The 18,307-nt window shown below is 39.4% G+C and overlaps 1 protein-coding gene across 2 annotated transcripts in view; it reads right to left on the bottom strand.

The window, feature by feature from the left end:
• Nucleotides 1-18,307, bottom strand: part of LOC132897975 (uncharacterized) — a 126,525-nt gene that overhangs the window by 58,538 nt on the left and 49,680 nt on the right. For both annotated transcript variants that reach the window (XM_060939290.1, XM_060939291.1), the window contains exons 9-10: nucleotides 17,755-17,862; nucleotides 5,946-6,020 (exon numbers count right to left, since the gene is read on the bottom strand). In XM_060939290.1, coding sequence (XP_060795273.1) covers nucleotides 5,946-6,020; nucleotides 17,755-17,862 — 183 coding nt within the window. The remainder of the gene's footprint in view (nucleotides 1-5,945; nucleotides 6,021-17,754; nucleotides 17,863-18,307) is intronic.

Here is an 18,307-nt window from a genome sequence, read left to right as displayed (position 1 = left end):
AGTTGTCGGTAATGGGGAAGTGCATCCGATTGATGCGAAAATTTCGGTTGTCCAGCAATATCCACCTCCCAAAAGATCTGCGGCGATTTTTGGGCTTAGTGGGTTTCTACAGATGTTTTTGTAGGAATTTTGCCACCGTGGTAGCCCCATTGACAAATCTTTTGAGGGATGGGGAGAAATATGTGTGGGGTGCTGACTGCCAAACGGCGTTCGAAAATGTTAAGTTATTACTTTGTTCTGCGCCTGTTCTGTCTGCTCCATGCTTTGATAAGCCCTTTGTATTACAAGTTGATGCCAGCAACGTCGGAGCGGGTGCTGTTCTGATGCAGGCTGATACGCACAATATTTACCATCCTGTGTGTTTCTTTTCAAAAAAATTTTGTTCGTACCAACGCCACTATTCTGTGGTGGAGAAAGAGACATTGGCCTTAATATGGGCTTTGCAGTACTTTTCGGTCTACATCAGTTCTGCCGTGTCCTTGACTGTTTTTTCTGACCACAACCCTTTAGTTTTTTTAAATTCACTGAAGTGTCCAAACCAGCGCTTAGTGCGTTGGTCTTTATATTTGCAGTCATACTGTTTGGATATTAGGCACATAAAAGGGTCAGAAAATATTGTGGCCGATGCGTTATCCCGTGTCTGATCATTTGCCGTTTTTGTATTTCTTGTTCCCCTGTCTCTCTTTTGCTCTCTCTATAGGAATCTGTGGAGGACTGCGAGTTTAGGCTCTGCGTTTTCAAAAAAAAAAAAGGGGGGGGGGCGTGTGACGCCTGCGAGCGTTTCGGGGGCGGTGCCTCTGTTGACAGCGGGGAGCTGGAAGTTGATTGTGCTGAATGTCGCCAGCTGCGAAGCCTTCACCTGGGCCTATTAATAGGACTTTGTTTGTGTGTGAGGGGCCGTGAGCGTTAGGCTTCACGTTGGCCATGGGTTTGGTAATTTGTATTTGTTAAAATTGTATGAATTCCAGTAAAGAGCATGATTTTCTGTTTTTGAGTGCCTTATTTTGGGTTTGGGGTTATTTGTTTGAGTCAGAATGTAACAGGTCCATTTTGTTGAATATAGCCGTGTACTTTAAGTGACATCACACTTTACAGAAACCATTCGGAAAGCAGCTCTGTGTTTCTGGCAATATTTCTGCCTTTTTCTGTACAAGTGTGATTTAACACATAGTTTCAGCCTCGTTTTACAGGTAAGAGTTCAGGTTTGTCCATAAGTCAGGGTTGCATCTCATTAATACACTATTTCAGATGTACAGTGGCTTGCAAAAGTATTCATACCCCTTGAACTTTTTCACATTTTTCCACCTTACAACCACAAACTTAAGTTTTTTATTGAGATTTTATGTGATAGACCAACACAGAGTAGCACATAATTGTGAAGTGAAACGAAAATGATAAATGGTCTTCAAAATTTTAAACAAATAAAAATCTGAAAAATGTGATGTGCATTAGTATTCAGCCCCCCTGTGTCAATATTTTGTAGAGCCACCTTTTGCTGCAATTACAGCTGCAAGTCTTTTGTGGTATGTCTCTACCAGCTTTGCACATCTAGACACTGAACTTTTTGCCCATTCTTCTTTGCAAAATAGCTCAAGCTCAGCCAGATTGGATGGAGAGCGTCTGTGAACAGCAATTTTCAAGTCTTGTCACAGATGCTCAATGGGATTTAGGTCTGGACTTTGACTGGGCCATTCTAACACATGAATATTCTTTGAGCTAAACCATTCCATTGTAGCTCTGGCTGTATGTTTAGGGTCATTGTCTTGCTGAAAGGTGAATCTCCTTCCCAGTCTCAAGTCTTTTGCAGCTTCCAACAGGTTTTCTTCCAGGATTGCCCTGTATTTAGCTCCATCCATCTTCCCATCAACTCTGACCAGCTTCCCTGTCCCTGCTGAAGAAAAGCATCCCTGTAGCATGATTCTGCCACCACCATGTTTCACAGTGGGGATGGTGTGTGCAGGGTGATGAGCAGTGTTAGTTTTCCGCCACACATAGCGCTTTGCATTTAGGCCAAAAAGTTCAACTTTGGTCTCATCTGACCAAAGGACCTTCTTCCACATGTTGGCTGTGTCCCCTACATGGCTTCTGGCAAACTGCAAACGGGACTTCTTATGCCTGTCTTTCAACAATGGCTTTCTTCTTGCCACTCTTCCAAAAAGGCCGGATTTGTGGAGTGTACGACTTATAGTTGTCCTGTGTACAGATTCTCCCACCTGAGCTGTGGATTTCTGCAGCTCCTCCAGAGTGATCATGGGCCTCTTGGCTGCTTCTCTGACCAGTGCTCTCCTTGCTCGCTCTGTCAGTTTAGGTGGACGGCCATGTCTTGGTAGGTTTGCAGTTGTGCCATACTTTTTCCATTTTTGAATGATGGATTGAACAGTGCTTCTTGAGATGTTCAGAGCTTGGGATATTTTTTTATAACCTAACCCTGCTTTAAACTTCTCCAGAACTTTATCCCTGACCTGTCTGGTGAGTTCTTTGGTCTTCATGTTGCTGTTTGTTCTTCAGTGTTCTCTAACAAGCCACTGAGGCCTTCACAGAACAAGTGTATTTATGCTGAGAGTAAATTACACACAGTAGGACTCTATTAACTAATTAGATGACTTCTGAAGGCAATTGATTGCACTGCATTGTATTTAGAGGTATCAGAGTACAGTGGATACTAACACACACCACATTTTTCAGATTTTTATTTGTTTAAAATTTTGAAGACCATTTATCATTTTCGTTTCACTTCACAATTACGTGCTACTCTGTGTTGGTCTATCACATAAAATCTCAATAAAAAACTTAAGTTTGTGGTTGTAAGGTGGAAAAATGTGAAAAAGTTCAAGGGGTATGAATACTTTTGCAAGGCACTGTATAGTGAAAAAATCAACATTGTCACCTTAGTAGACTTTTCACTTTGCCCCTTCAGTACTGAAGAGCGACACTCAGCCTTGTACCCAAATGATGTCACGCATCGCCCTTCCAACAGGCAACATGTAAGCCTACTGGTGGCATTAGAGCAGCGATACAAAAATGCTCACAACTTTCTCATAAATGGTCAAACATGCCTGAAACTTTTCTTACAGGTTCTCAATATTACAAGCTACCAACCCATGCATGTATTTACATTACATTTTCCATTCCTTTAAAACTACACTACCGTTCAAAAGTTTGGGGTCACTTTGAAATGTCCTTATTTTTGAAAGAAAAGCACTGTTTTTTTCAATGAAGATCACTTTAAACTAATCAGAAATACACTCTATACGTTGCTAATGACATTGTAAATGACTATTCTAGCTGCAAATGTATGGTTTTTGGTGCAATATCTACATAGGTGTATAGAGGCCCATTTCCAGCAACTATCACTCCAGTGTTCTAATGGTACAATGTGTTTGCTCATTGCCTCAGAAGGCTAATGGATGATTAGAAAACCCTTGTACAATCATGTTAGCACAGCTGAAAACAGTTTAGCTCTTTAGAGAAGCTATAAAACTGACCTTCCTTTGAGCAGATTGAGGCTACATCCACACGACAACGGCAACGAGATGTTATTTAAAAATATATCGCGTCCAAATGGGCAACAATCAGTAAAATATCAGGTCCATATAGCAACGCAACGCTTGCTGAAAACGATGCAATACACATGCCACACCTCTAGGGGCGCTGTAAGACAGTCCCTTCGGAGACACCAGAACAATAGAAGAAGTAAGGACGCATGCGCATAATGCGCGAGACTTCATATTAGCCACAAAGTCAGGAAAATCTGTTTGTAAAATTACATTATAATGACCAAATACAATGAAAAGTATTTTTCCAGTCTCACCTGTGAAAAGTAATCCCATGTGATCTCGTTTGGACGACAAACCTGTTGGTACAGTTAAACGCAGCTAATCTTTATTCTCCGCTTTGACCTCTCCAATATGGCGGCGAGGATGACGTATGATTCTACGCGGAAGGCGGCGTCTTTAATGGTCCGGAATAAATTGAATACTACACGTTGATGGATTAATTTGTTTCTCACCTGTGAAAGGTAATCCCATGTGATCTCGTTTGGATGGTAAACCTGTTGGTACAGTTAAAGGCAGCACATGAATCTTTATTCTCCGCTTTGACCTATCCAACATGGCGGCGAGGATGACGTATGATTCTACGCGGAAGGCGGCGTCTTTAATGGTCCGGAATAAATTGGATTAATTTGCTCCTCTACGCCCTTTTTGAGGAATGTATTGTCGGACTTAAATCAACATCTGAAGAGGTGAGATCGCTCCTTTTTTTCCCTATTTTTGCTGGCGGGATTGCACCATTACACAATAAATATTCACAGTGAAAATATTTTGTAAGCGCGTTTCATGAACCAAGTTATAGGATTTGTTGACAACTCGCATCGCAATGAGAAGATCATTGGCACTACTGGTGTTAAGAATCAGACCATTTCATAAATGAATATTTTGCTGTAGAGCTGCAGTGTTTGTACAATTGCATGTTTTTTCTTCACTATTACTGTCACTATTCTGCTTCTTGCATTACTACTGTGAACTAACACTGAACATAATAATAATAATAATAATAATAATAATATCCAAGCTCGTGTTTCACTCTCACTAGTGCTCTGTAAGGCTTTTTCCTGGTGATATTCGTTACACTTCTACCCGGCGTGAAGCACTCACAGTCATGTGGTCGTGACGTCATCAAATCCGTTCTACTCATCCAGACGACTTCACAACGGCAACATTGCCAGATCTTTCCACTCTGGAACCCATTCTCAAAAAGATTGCGTTTTGGGCACCCAAAACGCCGGTGCCGTGTGGACGCCAGGCCTAAACGATAAGCAATTATATCGGAGTCACCTGAATCCGTTGCCGTGTGGACAGGGCCTGAGTTTCTGGAGCATCACATTTGTGGGGTCGATTAAATGCTCAAAATGGCCAGAAAAATGTCTTGACTATATTTTCTATTCATTTTACAACTTATGGTGGTAAATAAAAGTGTGACTTTTCATGGAAAACACAAAATTGTCTGGGTGACCCCAAACTTTTGAACAGTAGTGTAAACCTATAATCAATTTAAAACTCAGTATGCCATGCATGTCATACGAACACAATCAAAAGGGAAATGTGCTTACAATAATGTAACTTTGTGAAAACTTGTAAATTCAACAAAATGTCTACTTAGTGACTGTTGTACTCAACAGCTTAAATAAATAAAAAGTCTGGAAATAAAATGCAGATAATTTCCTGATCAAAAATTAATGTATAATTTTAGAGGACACTTTTTTTGTTTCCATTCAGTACAGCCTTAATTTTATCATTTTAACTCACTGTATTCCTGGCCAACACAAACAATTTGTTCATAAAATGGTTAGGAATTTGTGTTTCAGAACTGGAGTTGTGTAATCAGTTAAGTATCATCTCAGTGTATAGATATTTAAACAATGTAATGTCTGTGGAGTCAAGGTAAAATAATATGGTGATGAATGCATATCATGTCAAATGGAATGTAAAGTTTGTAATGTTTGATTGGCAAAAAATTCTCATCTCATCTCATTATCTCTAGCCGCTTTATCCTGTTCTACAGGGTCGCAGTCAAGCTGGAGCCTATCCCAGCTGACTACGGGCGAAAGGCGGGGTACACCCTGGACAAGTCACCAGGTCATCACAGGGCTGACACATAGGCGCAGACAACCATTCACATTCACACCTACGGTCAATTTAGAGTCACCAGTTAACCTAACCTGCATGTCTTTGGACTGTGGGGAAACTGGAGCACCCGGAGGAAACCCACGTGGACACGGGGAGAACATGCAAACTCCGCACAGAAAGGCCCTTTTCAGCCACAGGGCTCGAATCTGGACCTTCTTGCTGTGAGGCGACAGCGCTAACCACTACACCACCGTGCCGCCTTGGCAAAAAATGAATTATGTAAAATAGGTAAAATAAAGTATTACATGATGTACTTACACTGACGTTTCCACAAAGCAAGAAACAAAAAACAAACAACTGCCAAAATTGGAAATCCAGCCACAATAAAATTGCCTGTAAAACAGAGAATGTTAATTCCATTAATATATCACTTTTGCTTGAGAAAGTTCAGTTTTAAACTGAAATTATTATTTGTGCTTGTAATCATGCTGATGAAGCTAATATGCTTCACTGAATACATTCAGACTCACCACATACACAACTAAAACTGAAATCATGTATGATTCAACCAATTTTAGGGGACGTTAGTACGTCTGAATAATGAAAACACAATATCTGAGAATATGTTTAAATATTTAAAATATCTAGAATTTAAAAAGTTTGAATGTGTGTAAAATCAATTTCAGTCTATACCTGCCTTATATACAGTTGTGGTCAGAAGTTTACATACAGTGACATGAATGTCATCTTGGATATGAATGCCATGGCAATATTTGGGCTTTCAGTAATTTCTTTGAACTGTTCTTTTTCTGTGGCAGAATGATTATACAGCATACATCTTTAATTTAAAAAAAACCACTAGAATTTGGTGCACAAGTTTTAATTTTCTTTGGGTTTTCTGAACTCAACACAGGGTCAAAATTATCCATACAGGGTCAAAAAGTTACATACGCTCACTTAGATTATTAATTCAGAGGTGCTGAAACTTCCAAAATGTCTTTTATCTTCCCAAGGCCGAGGTCTCTTAACTTCCTGTTAATGATCATGATTGATTACAGCTGGTAGCTTCTCTATGCCTTCATAAAAAGTGTTTGTTTACAGCACTCATTGGATTGACCAACACACAATACAATGGGAAAGTCCAAGGAGCTCAGTGCAGATCTGAGAAAGAGGATCGTAGATATACACAACTTCAGAATGTCTCTTGGAGCCATTTCTAAACAACTGCAAATTCCAAGATCAGATCAAACAATTGAATCCAAGTTATTGTGAGGTGTAGTCACTTTGCCAAGCCACTTTGCTTCAAGAAAACCCAAACTGTCACCCTCAGCTGAAAGGAAATTGGTTTGGATGGTCAGGAACAACCCAGGAACCACCATGGCACAGCCCTGCCATGAACTGGAAGCTGTCTACAGTTCAGTGAGTTTTACATCACCATGGACTAAGAGGCTGCTATCCACAGGGTTTCTGCAGGCTTCAACAAGTTCAATTTAAGACTTTTTAAGACCATAACAGGTTAAATTTAAGACTTACTGTATGCCGCACAAAAAAAATAAAGAAAATTGGGAGAGTCTGAATTACTTTCAAAATAACAAAATTTACTATCATTCACCAATGAACTCATTACATCCCTAGGGTGCACTCTTGCATTAATGAGGAACTAAGTTGCAGTGGAGCCAAAAGCCCTATTCGCACGGGATAAGTATTATCTGTGGACCTCTGGTAATTCGGAATAATTACAGAGAATGTCTGAGTTCTTAGTCCCGTGCGAATGCGCCATGTCCGTAATTTGCCAAGTAATAATTCCGCCGCGAATTACCTACTGTGTTTCGGCAAAACACAGATGTCCAGTGGTAATACAAGTCCCGTGTGAATGCGCATGTCTGTGTTTGTAATTATTAAACGCACGTCTCTTGTACTTTTCTGGAGTGAATAATGGAGGATACGGGCGAAATTTTGATAAACAGCATTTCAGGGGCAAATGGTAGTAGGCCTATCCCGTATTTGAACCAGATAAGCAGAAACAGCTCCAAGAAGAACTCCAAGAAGTAAGCACAAAGAATCTTCAACTGGATGGCTTGTGTGGCAGCATATGGTAAGGAGCCACGCTAACCCCCATGACACAGCAATACGAAGATATTTTGGTTAACGGAGGGAAGACAAATGTTCGTTTAGCAAAATACCCGGCTATGTGTAAACAGCGCTATAAACTGCCTGTTCACTTACATTGTCATCTCGAGACTGTTTTCATTTGCAGTGACCCCGCCTTCTCATTTTGAGAGCGTGGAGCAAACATACTGCATCCCTATCATATGCGTTTCCCCTCTCTTAATTTGGATACAGTGCTATTCTTATGCCTACTGTGTTTTCATCCTACCTTATTAATGCACCATTAATGTACTACAGTAATATGTTGGCACTTCCAACATGCTACAACTGTACTGATTGTCACAATCCAGTCACAATATCTGTAAATTCAGTGAATTACAAACTTTTGCTTATCCCGTCCGAATGCGCCACACAATAACACAGAGGTAATTGCGAATTACCAGAGGTCCATAGGTAATACTTATCCCGTGCGAATTGTACATTAGTCTTGTGGACGAAATGCTTATTAGTTTTAGTCACATTTTAGTCAATTCCATCCTTGATAGTTTTGGTCTCGTTTTAGTCGACGAAAACTAAAAGGGTTTTAGCCCAGTTTTAGTCATTCATTTTAGTCGAAAAATAATTACTTTAAAACATTAAATTAGGCCAATACAGAGATAGAAAATTGTAATCGAGGTTGACAGGTTGTGCATAACATACTCTCAAAACAGTGTCTCAAAACAAACTTGTATCACTTGAACGTAAAACGCATGTCAAATATTTGGGTTTAATAATCGATGACAATCTTTCTTGGAAGCCTCATATAGATTTTATTTGCAACAAAATAAGCAAGGTTGTCGGCCTTTTGGCCAAGCTTAGACATTTTATTCCACTACATACCCTTATGGCATTATATCGCTCTCTGATTCAACCTTATTTAACATATGGTCTTAGTTCTTGGGGACAGGCTTGTAAAACTCAAAAATAAGGTATTAATCCTACAAAAACGAGCTTTAAGATTAATCCATTTTGTTGATAATAGAGAAAGTGCCCTTCCATTGTTTTCCAAAACCAATATTTTACTAGTAAATCTTTTCTATGAATGTATTTCTAAATTAATGTATGACGTTGTTAATCAAAGTGCACCCTCAAACATTTGTAAATTATTTTCTTCTATTTCTAGTATCCATTCTTATAACACTAGGTCATCTTACTCCAAGAACTTATATACTCAGTATTCTTGTACAAATCTACAAAAGAACTCATTTTCCCATGTTGGTGTTAGGGTATGGAACCAGATTCCAACTTCTATAAGATCTTCATCTAAATTGTCGTTCAAGAAAAAAGTCAGACACCACCTTTTTTCTGATTTAAGTAGATATGGATATGATGTTGACATCTCCAAACTCTTTCTTTCTACATAACTTTATCAGTATGACAAGTATACCTCTCTCTCTCTCTCTCTCTCTCCATATTTTTTTTCAATGTTATTGAATGATATATTACTGTACCTTTATATCGAATGACAAGTATTGTCTCCTCTTTTTCTTTTTATTACCAAATAGCTGTTAATTTGTCAAGTATGTTTTATCTTTTTCATACATAAAGTATTATACTAATTCATATAAAATATTTTTTCTTTGTAAACATGAGTCTGCTTTGATTAGCAGTGTGCTATTTGCAGACTCGTGTAGTCTATTATATGTTTATATGTAATTGAAATAAAAGATTGATTGATTGATTGATTGATTGATTGATTGATTGATTGATTGAAGTGTGTATGCGCTCTACATAAACACTGTCCAGTGCGCATGCTCTCTACATAAACACTGTCCAGTGCGCATGCTCTCTACATAAACACTGTCTAGTGCAGACATCCCAAGTCTCCCGGAAGTTCCCGGGAGTCTCCCGCATATTGATAGTGGCTCCCTGAGGCCCGCAAATTGGATAATATCTCCTGGAATCTTGAGCAAAAGCGTGTACACAAAACATTAATGTCTGCATCGAGCATATGACAGAGTGCGTGAGGGAGAGCGAGAGAGAGTCTGCGTGTGTGCCTGTTCATGTAGCGCATGCTAGACAAAGAGCATCCTGATCGGTTTACAGACATCCAAACTCATTTCAGGGAGGTGTCATGACACCCCCCTCGCCATAGACATGTAAACATAGACGCCGCCTTCTGCATAGAATCATACGTCATCCTCGCCGCCATATTGGATGTGGCAAAGTGGAGATTCTTCAACCGTCTCTGGTATAGCATCTAGACAGTAGCCGAGAATAAAGATGCCTCATTCATGTGCTGCGTTTAACTGTACCAACAGGTTTACTGTCGAAACGAGATCACATGGGATTACCTTTCACAGGTGAGACTGGAAAAATACTTTTCATTGTATTTGGTCATTATAACGTAATTCTACGAACAGATTTTTCTGACTTTGTGGCTAATATGAAGTCTCGCGCATAATAGCCGCTCGGTGAAACCTGTCTCCAAACAACGAAGTATTTCCTTCGTAACTACGCTGATTGTTGTTAGTTGCTTAGCTAACTTTTCACATACTATGTAGGTTTCCCAAAAATAAAGACATGAAAAAGCAGTGGGAGACAGCTGTGCGACGAGAAGGGTTTTCTGCTACTCTGTCATCCATGCTCTGCAGTGAACACTTCAGAACGGAGGATTTGGACAGAACAGGTCAGACAGTCAGGATCAGAGAGGGAGCTGTTCCTTCAGTCTTCAGTTTCCCAGCTCATCTCCACTGGGTAGGTGTATAGTTATAAGCAGTGAGAATTAGATAATACAGTGCCACACTATGATGAACGTTTTTGAACGTATGATGAATGTTTTTAACCTTTCTGAATGTGAAGGAATCAGTGATGTATTTTGTTTTGGTATGACGTTAGAACCTGGCCGAACTCAGTTTGGCGGTCATTCAGCTCACTTTATTCAACGAGAGTAGGTCTGTGTGGTGACTCATCTCATCTCATTATCTGTAGCCGCTTTATCCTGTTCTACAGGGTCGCAGGCAAGCTGGAGCCTATCCCAGCTGACTACGGGCGAAAGGCGGGGTACACCCTGGACAAGTCGCCAGGTCATCACAGGGCTGACACAGACACAGACAACCATTCACACTCACATTCACACCTACGGTCAATTTAGAGTCAGTGTGGTGACTCAATAAATAAAACAGTAAATTTTTATTTTCATTCACTATTTCCAGTTTTTCCACTATTTCCATCATTTATCATATTCAGTCTTGTAGGTTGGTTATTGTGGCCTCAGGTTTTGGGAGCTTGCTACAGTATGCTGACTGATTAGCTTACCTGAGCTATCTATCGCGTATCTGTCGTTAGTTTGCAGTGTACAGGGTATTTCGCACACTATTTATAACCATCACATTAAAAGTTATATATGTTGTTTTGATGCCTGTTTGTTTCCCAAATATATACGTGTGTGTCTTAATGAGTGAATAAAAGGCATCGAGTTAAATATTATTGTAGAAAGGGGCTTTATGAAATTCAGTCCATTTACTTGCATTGGTTTATGGGGAAGATTTGCCACATCCAATATGGCGGACACTCTGACGTATCCCAGCAACGGGGCCACCAGCTCAATGCGGCGTCTATGTTTATATGTCTATGCCCCTCGCTGATGGGAAAAAAGTCATGCGTCACAACACCTTCCTGAAATGAGTTTGGATGTCTGTAAACCAATCAGGATGCTCTTTGTCTAGCATGCGCTACATGAACAGGCACACACACAGACTCTCGCTCTCCCTCGCGCACTACGTCATATGCGCGATGCAGACATTAATGTTTCGCGTGCACGATCTTGCTCGCGCACGCGCCATTGCACGCACCATTGGAGGAAACGCCATGCATTGTGATAGTCCTATAGACATAGACATAGACATATAAACATAGACGCCGCATTGAGCTGGTGGCCCATTGTTGGGATACGTCAGAGTGTCCGCCATATTGGATGTGGCAAATCTTCCCCGTAAACCAATGCAAGTAAATGGACTGAACTTCATAAAGCCCCTTTCTACAATAATATTTAACTCGATGCCTTTTATTCACCCATTAAGACACACACGTATATATTTGGGAAACAAACAGGCATCAAAACAACACATATAACTTTTAATGTGATGGTTATAAATAGTGTGCGAAATACCCGTCAATATTCTGAATGACTGCCAAACTGAGTTCGGCCAGGTTCTAATGTCATACCAAAACAAAATACATTACTGATTCCTTCACATTCAGAAAGGTTAAAAACATTCATCATACGTTCAAAAACGTTCATCATAGTGTGGCACTGTATTATCTAATTCTCACTGCTTATAACTATACACCTACCCGGTGGAGATGAGCTGGGAAACTGAAGACTGAAGGAACAGCTCCCTCTCTGATACTGACTGTCTGACCTGTTCTGTCCAAATCCTCCGTTCTGAAGTGTTCACTGCAGAGTATGGATGACGGAGTAGCAGAAAACCCTTCCCGTCGCACAGCTGTCTCCCACTGCTTTTTCATGTCTTTATTTTTTGGGAAACCTACATAGTATGTGAAAAGTTAGCTAAGCAACTAACAACAATCAGCGTAGTTACGAAGGAAATACTTCGTTGTTTGGAGACAGGTTTCACCGAGCGGCTATTATGCGCGAGACTTCATATTAGCCACAAAGTCAGAAAAATCTCTTCGTAAAATTACGTTATAATGACCAAATACAATGAAAAGTATTTTTCCAGTCTCACCTGTGAAAGGTAATCCCATGTGATATCATTTGGACAGTAAACCTGTTGGTACAGTTAAACGCAGCACATGAATGAGGCATCTTTATTCTCGGCTACTGTCTAGACGCTATACCAGAGACGGTTGAAGAATCTCCACTTTGCCACATCCAATATGGCGGCGAGGATGACGTAGCTCGTCACTGTCTCGTTTTAGTCATGAAAAAAAGGTATGTTAATGAAATCATTTCATCATTGTCATTGTTAACAGAAACAACACTGCTTCAAGCTTAACTAAAGTTTGAAGCTGACCACACGGACAAAGAAAAAAGCCTTCTGGAGGAACGCTGTATGGTCAGATGAGACAAAGATTGAGTTGTTTGCCCAGAATGACCACCATGTACAGAGGGACACTGTACTAGCTGTTGGTGGTGGTAGGGCCATCATGCTCTGGGGCTGTTTTACTGCCAGTGGAACTGGTTCATTGCACAAAGTGGATGGAATAATGAAGAAGGAGGACTACCTCAGAATTCTTCAGCATAAACCATCAGAAACTTGAACACGACTTGGGACTTACAACAGGACAATGAACCCAAACATGCATCAGAGCTGGTTGTGGAGAATAAAGCAGGCTAACATTAAGCTTAAAACAAGTCCTGATTTCAATCCCATTGAAAATATATGGACCGTGCTTATAAGTCAAGTCCATGCCAAGAAAAAAAAAATTAATTGAACTCTACCAATTCTACCATGAAGAGTCATGAACTATCCAACCAGAATTCTGCCAGAAGCTTGTTCATGGTGAACAAAAATGTTTGGTTAAGGTGAATCTTGCGAAGAGACATCTTACCCAAATATTAGATGTGCTGTATGTATATTTTTGACCCTGTATGTATAATTTTGACCCTGTGTTGATTTCAGAAAACCCAAAGAAAATTAAAACTTGTGCACCAAATTCTAGTGTTTTTTTTTAATTAAAGCTGTATGCTGTACAGTCATTCTGCCACAGAAAAAGAACAGTTCAAAGAAATTACTGAAAGCCCAAATATTGCCATGACATTCACAACACTGTATGTAAACTTCTGACCACAACTCTGTGTGTGTGTGTGTGTGTGTGTGTGTGGCAGCGGGGGCGTGGTCAAGCATCGGTCTGTGACAGGAGGGTGGAGCCGGGGAAGGTGAGTGGCAGATTCGCTACACCTGACGGTAATTAACCTGTGTTTTGTGTGTGTTTTCCCAGTAAACCGCTCCCTATTTTAAGAGGCTGAGAGAGAGCAGAGGGAGCGCGACCCGGGAGTGGAGGCTGAGAGTGTGTCTGTGTGCTGCGAGTTCTTTTTAAACTGAAAAGTTTATTAATAAAATAAGCTGTTACTACCTCCAAACGTTGTCCTGCCGTCCTCTGTGCTCCACCCACGCATTGTCCGCGCTACAGTGTGTGTGTGTGTGTGTGTGTAAGCATATTACGTAAGAGACCACAAGAGTGTCATAGGATTTCTTTTTTTAAATTAAAAAAGAAAACATAATGGAGGCTACTGGGTTTTGGTGCAAAATTTGGTGCAGAACTATCGCTAGTTTTGCAAGATGCTCAGTAAAACCTACAGCTCATTGCCTTATAAAACTGCACTCATTGTACCTGAAACTACTTTTTTTTTTTTTTTTAGCAAAGGGTCATCTCACACCAAATATTGACTTTGTTTCATTTATTATGGCTTAGTGCCATAATATTCACTGGTCTTGCTGAGGTTATGGCATGTGTTATGTTGAAACATTATTTCAATACTTCATTATTTTCAAGCCATTTTTATTCTCCAGCATTTCTTTACATGTGCCTAAGACTTTTGCACAGTACTGTGCATGTGTGTGTGTCCATACAATAAATACAATATCAGTTTTTGCGATTTGTAAATTATTGCATTCCGTTTTTATTTACAATTTGTACTTTGTCCCAACTTTTTTGGAATCAGGGCTGTGTGTATATTAGTGTGTGTGTGTGTGTGTGTGTATATATATATATATATATATATATATATATATATATATATATCTTAGTGCTGTCAAGCGATTAAAATATTTAATCGCGATTAATGTCACGACTGTCATAGTTAACTCGCGATTAATCGCAATTTAATCGCACATTTTTGTCACATGAAAAGCCATTGTAATTCTCTTATCAGCATAAAAAAGTGAATGGGCTTGCTCACCGTTCGAACTACGGGGGTACTCGGGGGATCCGAGATCCCCTGAAACAGACATGAGATCCCTTGAAAACATGATTTGGGAAATGTTGGGGGGTCTCTAAAATATTGGCAAAATGATGTTTATTGACATAGCAATCGTGTGTAATGGGAAGCATTTGCATATCCGAAGTGAGCACGCGATGGAGAGCCGCGCTCTGAGACAAGCGCAAGCACCCCCCCAAGGGAAAAAAAGGGACCCCCCCCCCCGAAAATATCGGCATAGTTCGAACACTGGTTGTACCAATGTTTTTTTTTATTGCAGAGCATAACACGTCTTGTCACAGCCACTGCAAAGTCGGGCTGGAGCCGCCGATGGGAAAACGAAACCTAAGCCGAGCACCGTGGCTCTTCGGGGGAGGGCAGAGGACTCTGGCTGTGCGGGGCGTGGCATTACAGTCTAGCTGCTATCGTTTTTCTAAGCAAAGTCTCTGTTCCAAGTTCCTGGCAGTTTCAAAAGCTTATGAAAACCTACATCATGTCACAGAGCGTTAATCTCGCGATAAAAAAATTATCGCCGTTAAAATTGAGTCAAGTTAACGCGTTAATAACGCGACATTTTTGACAGCACTAATATATATATATATATATATATATATATATATATATATATATATATATAAAATATGTGTGTGTGTGTATATATATATATATATATATATATATATATATATATATATATATATATATATATCCAGGGGTGAAAGTAGACCGGTGCGAGGCGGTGCTGCGCACCGTCAAAAGATTTAGGGCCAGTGCGTCGCACCTGTAAGAGAGAGGGTTTATGCTGACTAAAAAAAACCCCACATAAAATTAGTAACATTCGCTGTTTGAGAAGAAAACACATCTACCCACAATATGCCATTTTTGACCAGCTCCAATGAAGAGTAGCGTGTTTAAAAAGTCATAGGATGTATGACGTACGTCAGCAGCAGCTTCCTTTTGCAGTGCTGTGCATCAACCGACGCTTTCAAATCCACCCATTCGAGCCGCAAAAATAATAATTAGGAAAATAATGGTACTAAATGCCAGCAAGTATGGTAATCCATTTTCAAAACTTCTGTAAATGTCTCCCATATTTTGGTCTTTCTGTTGGTGCGTTTTTGGAGCTTCAATTCCGTCTCCATCTCATGCAGGGCTCGCACTGCCCGCTCAGCAGTTAGTCAGCCAAGTCTCGTCTTTGATAGAAAATTGTGTCAACGAAATTAATCGGCATTTCAAACATCATGTTTTTAAGTGACTGGGTATCAGATTGAGACATGGCATTCACATCACTGGTGGTTTCACTCGGACAAATAATAAAGGACTCTTCAAATACACCTTTTATAAATCGTTCAGATTTGTTGAATATATAAGGCAAGTGGAGGGAGAAGCATTCCAAGCAACATGAAAAAGTTGTGCATAGCAGTAGACACCCCCTCAACAAGTAATGCAGACTGTGAGAGGGGGTTCAGCACTATGAACAATATCATTACTGAGTACAGGAGCAACCTCACGACCAAAAATACAGCAAACCTCCTCTTCATAAGTACAGTCAGCCCACCAACCAACCAGTGGAATCCTTTGTCATATGTAAAGACTTGGCTGGCCAAAGGGAGAAGAGCAGCACATTCCACATGTGGCATGGCTTGCCAGCACCCTGAAGAGGACAACTACTTCAGCCCTGTTTGGAATTTTTTTTTTATTTTTTGTTCTCATGGAGGGAATCCATCATTTTGCATTTTTCAGTCAAGTTCCAAATTAAATGTACTGACAAGAAAGTTCTCACAGTAAAATATTTACAAACTGAAATATTTTGTAATGTCCTTTTTTGTACATAGGTACAACAAGGTAGGCCCTAGTTAAGAATATTAAGAAGTTATCTATCTCATGAAAAAGGTGTAAAACGCCTGTGGAAAAAAAAACGGGTAAAACGAGTTTTAAGAAAACGATAAAGTGACGCACTGGAGATTGTAGTACCGGTAAGAACTGAAAACTACTTTCACCCCTGTATATATGGGTCATTCCGTGTGAAATCATCAGATTTTCCAAAATCTTCCCGGGTCACCGACTCGGATTCTCATGAATTTTTTTTTTTTACAAGTACCCACATATGTCTGATGAATACATGCAAAATATTTCTGCTTAATTCCAAGTAGTTTTTTAGATATAATTTTTTTTAATCAGGGTACCCACAATCCTATTTTACACTCGCGAATGCATTTTGAAAAATCAAGTGATATATTGCTTTCTGAATATGCAAATACAGGTTCAGAATTGGTTCGTGCCATGTTACGGTACCCTACTTTGCAAATTTTTTTCACTATGAAGGCATTTGAGCTAGATAAAAAAATTTTGACATAAAGTTGGTATATCAATATGCTCTCCACAAAACAATTATGAAGTGGCTGAGCACTTGACCACATGGTCAAATCATAAAGAGACTGGAGGCCTATTTTTGACATTCTACGATCATGTTCGATTTTCAAGAGTCAATAATTCAAAAACCCTTCAAGTTATGACCACAATGTTTTACACACGTATAACTAGTACCCCAGATATGTGTATTCTACAATATGAAGATTATCCATTGAATCCCTTCTTTAGTACAGCTCTTTGAAATTTTGTAATTTTTTGTGAGAATGGACAAACTGCCATTTTTGTGATGCTACAGAATGAAAAATTAGCTCTGTATCCCATTTTTGAAATTTACTGCTGTATCTGGGGTGCCCAAATACGGTGTGTTCCAAATTTGAGCTTTATATCTGCATTTTTAGCTGAGATAATGCCTTTTAAAAATGAAAAAAAGCTCAAAAAGCGTTTGCGAGTAAAAAATAGGATTGTGGGTACCCTTATTAAAAAAATTATATCTAAAAAACTACTTGGAATTAAGCAGAAATATTTTGCATGTGTTCATCAGACATATGTAGGTACTTGCAAAAAAAAATCAGGAGAATCTGAGTCGGTGACCTGGGAGGCACCTGATGATTTCACACGGAATGACCCATATATGTATGTGTGTGCACACTTGGGAAAATATATTGTAACATTTAATGTCACAAATCAAATGTCACATTCCCTGCAAAAAGTGGTACTTACTTAGATGAAGTCTATATATCAATACAATAAATGATATTCTTATGATATTGCTGATTTCTATCACAGAAATGATGCCAGTTTGTTTCTGGTGAGTCGTTCCACAGGATACTGTATTGGAAAATAAAATATTATTAAAAGATTATTACAGAGGTCTGCAAGGCCTTTTTTTTTTCAAAGAACAATGAATAAAAACACATAAATGATATTTATATCCCAGGTATTATTACAGTTACTCAAAACAACCCAAAACAAAAGGCAATGTTTTCTGCACCAGTGCCCTTATTCCAGTGTAACTGTGTAACTGTGTTGTATTAATATAGAAATGTAGGTATCATCTCACACTGAAAAAATGAGAAAAATCCAACCTTTAACTGAAATAAATGCATTCATATAAAAACAAATCCCTCATCAAGAAATTATTATTTTCAACAAAAACACATGTGCCACTATTATTGGCACCCCGGAAATGATAGAGAACACAATGTAACTGAAGCATGTTTCCCATTTAAATTGTACATGTTTGAGTTGATTGGAGTATGTAGGAACTTTCAAG

Source organism: Neoarius graeffei, chromosome 14 (assembly GCF_027579695.1).
Source record: "Neoarius graeffei isolate fNeoGra1 chromosome 14, fNeoGra1.pri, whole genome shotgun sequence".
Taxonomy (NCBI): domain Eukaryota; kingdom Metazoa; phylum Chordata; class Actinopteri; order Siluriformes; family Ariidae; genus Neoarius; species Neoarius graeffei.
The sequence above is the reverse complement of the archived record's forward strand: the minus strand, read 5'-3'. Positions and strand labels throughout refer to the sequence as shown.